The 6872-nt window shown below is 41.2% G+C and overlaps 1 protein-coding gene across 1 annotated transcript; it reads left to right on the top strand.

The window, feature by feature from the left end:
• The first annotated feature begins 2359 nt into the window (after positions 1 to 2359).
• olig2 (oligodendrocyte lineage transcription factor 2) lies at positions 2360 to 4387 on the top strand. The gene is made up of 2 exons (XM_031870166.1): positions 2360 to 2469; positions 2886 to 4387. The coding sequence occupies exon 2, from the start codon at positions 2908 to 2910 to the stop codon at positions 3721 to 3723; it is 816 nt and encodes a 271-aa protein (XP_031726026.1). The 5' UTR covers positions 2360 to 2469; positions 2886 to 2907; the 3' UTR covers positions 3724 to 4387.
• Positions 4388 to 6872: the final 2485 nt, after the last annotated feature.

Raw genomic sequence — 6872 nt, 5'->3', positions numbered from 1 at the left:
AAAGAGCAAAAGGTGGAGCACAAAGGCATTCATCTTTCAATTTTAACATCAGCTGTCAACTGATCGCTTCTTTGAATTTTGGAATTCAAATATCACCGTTTTCTGGAAATTTGAGGAAATTCCCCCAAAAATGGCCGTTTGTGTTATAATACAATGGGTAAAAGTAAGTCTGCATAAATTATGGTTATCACAGGTTCATTTCACAACCTAGAGTTTCTCAACCTTGGTTTGGGACCCTAATGTGGGCTTACAGGACATTTATAAAGCAGCATACTTATATAAATTTGACAGGTTTACAGAAGAATTAAGATGAATAATATTTAATTTTGGAGTTCTTTTCAGGCTTTAAAGGCCATATGTGCCATTAAAGGTTGAGAAAGTCTTTGTTTAAGATTAGTAGATGAATAGATATTTCTGAAACACCCTGTGAGGGTTCAGACTAATAGAAGGCCTCCATAATTCCTGATAGATGTCAATCATTTAACAAACTATAGACTTATAAAACATTGGTTTATAACAACATGTGAAAGGAGCCCAAATTGAACAGGAGAGCGAGCCTGCTAGTCTGTGTCTCATTGTGAATCCAGTGCAACAGTGAGACTGTGGGAATGTCTAATGAAGCAAGAGGTGGCACAGATACAAACCTCCTGATTTAAAACGCCACTTACACCGCCTTCATTACCATAATCTTATTTCACGGGAGTAAACACGCGAACGCAATGGACTGGGGAAACAAGCAGATATAACTGTGAGAAAAAAGGGCGAGGAGGGGTGTGTGTGTGTGTGCGTGCGTGCGTTAACGACCTTGATTTTGTGACATCATTGGTGGACCGATGTGACACCTGACTCACGGTTACGGAAAGATTTTCGTTTGTGATTGGCTGGCAGGTGCCCGTTGAAATATAATGAGAGCCCCAACTCAAACATTAGTTCCGGTCAACTGTTCTAAATGAGTGCACAAGATCACACAACGGCACAAAGTCTCAATTCAGGAAACTACCAGGACCTAAAACTGACCACAGACTGACAGACAGACAGATACAGACACGGATACAGACATATACTAACAGACAGATAGAATATTTTAACTTTAAAAAATAAAATAAAAAAAATGTAATAGGCCTATGTGTAAAATATAAACTAATTTAAAAAAAACATAGGCCGGAGTTAATATATATATTTTTGTATGGTTTCATTTGGATTTCTTTGTGTTTTCAAATAGAAAATCGGACATTTTCTGAAAACAAACTCAAATTATTCAAAATGTAATCCCACGGTTTAAATCCATCCTATAGAGAATAAGCCATTAATTTAACTTTATTCAAATTTGTTTTTATATTTTTATTTTTGATCAATATTCGAATACAGAGAGGACATCCCGAGCGCAGTCCTGTGAAAACAGATACACTCGTCGAGGCAATTAGCGCTGATCGCGTCTGACCTCACAGCACAGCTCATATTTGGGGACAATGCCGCTGTCAGTTTGAGTTACGTCCGAGGGCAAATCACCGGTTTGGGCCCTTATGTCTGCCGGAGGCCGCCTGAGCGCCAGCAGCAGGCCACACCGCTATCGCTCACTGTGGACTAATTGAAACGTTACGGATCATAACCGTCAGACACAATTTTGCACACTTCATTAATTAACGTTAAAGATGCACTTTAACGGCAGCTGCTGCGACAGCGGGTAACAACGGCAAAACAGCACATTAACACCAAAACTGCAAACAGGAAACATATTGTGCTGTTGGGCTTTGACCCCGTTATTACTGTTCATTTGGAGAGGCGGCGTGGTGTTATGGTGGTAGAAAAACAAAACAAAAAATAAGAGCTGAAGAACGAATTTTCGATCAAAAATATCGTGTAGATTTATAATTTAAAAAAAGTAGGATATCAAATATAAAAAAAACATGTTTTTTCTACAAAAGTTTTCTTTTTTTAAGTCACAGTTTCAATACAAAACGAAATAAATCCAATTAATGTAAATGGTTTTTAAAAAAGAGGACTGAATTATTTTGTTACCGTTTCCGGATACTGGATAATACAGACACATTACTATTCACTTCTAACAGGCAAAAACATCTGTGTTAGCCTAATACAATAAAAATCCTTCCACACGCGGGCCAGCATTTTCACAAGAAGGAGCCATATGTAGGAGGGAGTGTGTCTGATTTCACTTAATGCTGTGTGTTGGTATAATTACATCAGGCTGGAGGACCCTCCTCCCCCCCCCACACACACACACACTCCTACTCCTCCTCCCTGCACGGAGCTGATTGGTGGCATGGAGGCAGTTGGGACAGCAACTGCGTTGTCCTGGTGACTCGGCCTCTGTGCAGCTCCAGCCCCGGCTATAAAACCCGGCGGTCGCACGCAGGCGTGCCAAATGGGCTGTCAGATGCAATTTCGGAGTAACAAGTGGATTTGATGTTTATAGGTTTTCTCATCCTTCGCGCTTGGAAAACACTCGTGGTACGTGTTTGATTATTTGTTGTTTTAGACATGATGAGAATATTTGTGTATTTCCTTCTGCTTTACTTACGTCGAGGCAGATGCAAGTAGAGACACAGCGTGGGAAAGAGATGGACACTCACTGATTTTTTTTTTATTCTCATGTGATGATCAAATATCAATACCAAGATTTAAAAAAAAAAAAAGTCAAGCAACGAAGTGTATGTTTAAATATTAGGATTCAGGATACATTTCCGCTTTAAAGCTATGCCAATTTATACAAGAATATGATTTTGTTTTCATATCCCACTTCTACTTGTCAATACCAACAGTCGCTGTGAAAAGTTAATATTATCTTGTGTACTGATCCTACTGCTGGCATGAGATGTGGATTTTTGCGGTTCAGTAAATTAACTAGAACACTTTTCTCTCTTCAGCTCACCGTGCTGGACATAGACCATGGACTCAGATACAAGCCGCGTGTCGAGCAGACCCTCATCTCCAGAGGTGGACGACATCTTCCTGGCCACCCTGAAGAAATCGGTGCACAGCTATTCCAGCGCCGTGACCTCCACACAGTGCGACCATCTGTCAGAGCTCCACGGCCTGCGCACCCTCACCGCGGAAGACGAGGAGTCCCTCGCCCTCCGGCTGGCCAAGAAGGACCACAAGCTGCTGTCTGAGAACGAGCTGCAGACCATCCGCCTCAAGATCAACAGCCGCGAGAGGAAAAGGATGCACGACCTCAACGTGGCCATGGATGGGCTCAGGGAGGTCATGCCCTACGCCCACGGGCCGTCGGTGCGGAAGCTCTCCAAAATCGCCACCCTGCTGCTAGCGAGAAACTACATCCTGATGCTGAGCAACTCGCTGGAGGAGATGAAGCGTCTGGTGAGCGAGATCTACGGTAGCGGGGCGCACCACGGCGGCTTCCACCCGGCGGCCTGCGGGACTATGACGCACGCAGGGCCCGTGCCGGGACACCCGGTGGTTTCCCACGCCTCGCACCCGGCGGTGCACCACCCGCTCCTGCCGCCGGCCGTCTCCACCGCTTCCCTGTCCGCGCCCGGCATATCCGCCGTCACCTCAGTCAGATCCCACCATGGACTCCTCAAAGCGCCCGGAGCCGGCGCGGGCCCGCTGGGCAGCAGTTTCCACCACTGGGGCGTTGGCACCGGGATGCCCTGCCCGTGCAGCATGTGCCAAGTCCCGCCTCCGCATGTGACCAGCATGAGCGCCGTCCCCATGCCGAGGCTGACCAGCGACTCCAAGTGACTTCAGACTTAAAAGTGGAGACGAACTTGTTTTGGGGTTGTTACTGACTCTCTCCTCCCCACATTATTACTCTTTTTTTATTTATCTCTGTCGCTGAATCCGATGCGTCGACGGAGCCAGTAAAGAATCCATCGGGTTTTCCTCACTGGGACTTTGGGGTTTTGCAACTAACTTAGCGTTTTATGGTCATTAACCTCAATTGTAACAGGTGTGTCTTCAGAGCCCCTTTATTACTGGACATCTTTGACGGCCCGGGCATGTGTGTGTGTCTCTGCAGTTATTTAAAGATCAAATTGATTTTTTTCTTCTGTGGGCCTGGGGGTGGGGGGTCACAAATCCAACCACAAATATAGAGTGTAAATATGTAGATGGATTATTCATATATTAGAGTCTTGTTACTGTGCAGGAAGACTCTCCAGCCCCTCATATGTTGCACCGGCTTTATTTTATCCGTCTTATTCAACGCTTTTCTCTTTATTCTCTCCCTGTCATTCTCTGTCCCGACGCGAACAATGACCACTTGTTTATTTTTTTATTAAAAAAAAAAAGAAAAATATGAAAATTATATTTATTTACTTGTTTTGGACGGAAATTTCAAATGAATCTCTGATCGTATTGAGTTTTTGAAATGTAAAATAAAGATGATTAATTGAAAAGTGAAAAAGGTCTTTGGTGATGTTTTGTTTGTTTGTTTAAAAAACATCTGTAGTTTACACAATAGAGGGAGAAACATGTCTAACTGAGCTTTACAACGGCACTGATACATCCAACAGGCCAACAATCGCTGAAACACTGAACACCAACAGTATTTAACAGACACTTCAACGCACAACTCTTTTTTTGTACTCTCTAAGTCAGACATTTGATTTACTTTAGGCTTTTAAAAAGAGAAACAAATTCACAATTTTACCTGAAATTGACCTTTTATCATAATTACTATAATTTTGAAGTACTTATTACTCTATTGTTAAACTTATTATTAAAAAATATATAGGCGATAGAGGAACAATTTAACAGTTAAGCAATGACATATCCTTTACATTGGCATCCATTAAGCTTTGCTCACCATATAATCAAATTTGAAACAGCTTTATTTCAGGATTCTGAGCTGATTGAGACCATTTTGTGATTTTGAGCTTTATAAATAAAGTTGTCTTCTTTGACTTCATAAAAACTCATTCTAACTGTGTTTGTGTAGTTCAAAAATTCAGACAGAAACAAAAAATTGAAAAATATATCCACAGGTTACAGAATCATTTGACTTTTCCATAACTTTAATCATAACCTCTTTATTAGTCCACCTAATAAAAACAGATTTATTTAATTTTCAAAGAAAGAATTGAGTTGGAAAATGTACATTGTTATTTTAAAATTGTTTTTCATAATCTTAATATTTTCAGCTTTTGTGCCCTCATGAAACAAGCTTGTATACCTCGTCTCTCCTTCTGGATGGATCACAACAAAGTTGATCAGCATCGTTTCAAACACAAACCAATGACTTGGCCATACGTACACCTGCAGAACGCATCTGCAATGCGCCAAAAGATTGATATCTTACCCATTTGGTAACCTGTGTGACGAGAGGACGAAAAAAAAAAAACGCATTTGGAATCGTGCAGCTTTGCAAAATAAAAGCACGTAAACAGCCGCTAAGAACGCGCACAAAAACGTCAGTGATGAGTAGAGGCCGGTGCACTTTAGGATAAAGGCAGCAGCTGCATAGCAGATTGCGCATGCTGTTGCAATGTTTTCCAAAGGCTTTTGAAGACGGAACGATATGAACTAAATCTTTGAATATTCATTCACGCATTTGTTTATTCATCTCATTACTGGGATTGAATTATTCAAAGTCCTTCAGCTTCTTGTAGGACGTTTCAGAGAGGGAGAGGTCATTTGGTGCAATATGGCAAAAAGAAACAGCTTTTTTACAGATAGGGACAAAACTCTCAGCATGTGGATACTTCCTTTCCCCCCAAATTCATCTTTTACATGTTGAGTTCATCTGAACAGCACACAAAACAGTATCCTCTCTGACATCTTCCTCTCCTGCAGAGTCAGATGGATCCATATTATGGTGACACACTAAACAGGTCAACAACCACAAAAAAAGAGCAATTTACGTGGCTATTTCATTCATTTGTTCTAGATGTGACTGAGATCCTGTAGAGGAATGCTGTTGAGTTGTGTTAGAGACTCTAGGGCTAAAAGAAGATAAATGCTTAAACAGTTGTGATGATGGAGGCTCACATCAGTTAATTAGTTCACTCATTCAAAAACGTTCACCTTTTTTTGGTCAAAGAGGCCATTGGTCTAATTGGCTGAAAATACTTTGCCAAGAGTGCCATTGAGGTTCGGTTCTCGTAAAAAACAGAAATATATTTAAAAATGTATATCAGTTTTATCTTGGTTTAAAAAAGAGCCTAAAATGCTCACTTAATTCAATTTTAACCTCTGCACAGGTTGAAGCAAAGTGAAAAAGGTTTGTGCTTGTGTCAATGACAGCAATAGTCCTGTGGTCTATTAAACATTTCCTTTATTTCACACTTTATATATGTGATAAATTGATCCTTTTTGTGAATCTGAAGTGCCTCTTCAAGTGTTTTGTCACGTCAGTGTGGTAATTAGTTCCTATGATAACTCAGTGTACTAATACTATTAAAATTGCCACAAAGTTGATGGGAGAGTGAAGCCCCTTTCCCACTGGACAAAAAAACAACTAACACCCACAAACATCTGGCTTTTATCTTCAGTGGGAAAGGTCACAATCAGTGTTCACTACTGGAACATGTGACTTTGCAGTATTCACAAACATTTATCGGCTCCAACTCCAATTGGCAGTGATGGAAACATGACACCCGAGTGGAGGCGCTAATCTTCGCCCCATTTCCGGTGCAATGCTACACTGTTTACCAATTGCTGTTAATTTACAGCCAATTTCTAACAGTAATCTACTGTATTAATGTAATACGGTTTTGTACTGTAGTCTGCAATGCATTGTGGGCTGGCCCATTTGAAGCAACTGCACAGAGGCCCTAAAGAGTATCCTAATGTTTTAAATTACAGTACACTACAGTATTTTTTGGAAATCTGCAGTTTTTCCAGAGGAGGACTGACTTCAGAGGACATGTGCTACACATCAACAAGACGTC

This window comes from Anarrhichthys ocellatus, unplaced genomic scaffold (assembly GCF_004355925.1).
Source record: "Anarrhichthys ocellatus isolate YVR2014 unplaced genomic scaffold, GSC_Weel_1.0 scaffold51, whole genome shotgun sequence".
Taxonomy (NCBI): Eukaryota; Metazoa; Chordata; class Actinopteri; order Perciformes; family Anarhichadidae; genus Anarrhichthys; species Anarrhichthys ocellatus.
The sequence above is the reverse complement of the archived record's forward strand: the minus strand, read 5'-3'. Positions and strand labels throughout refer to the sequence as shown.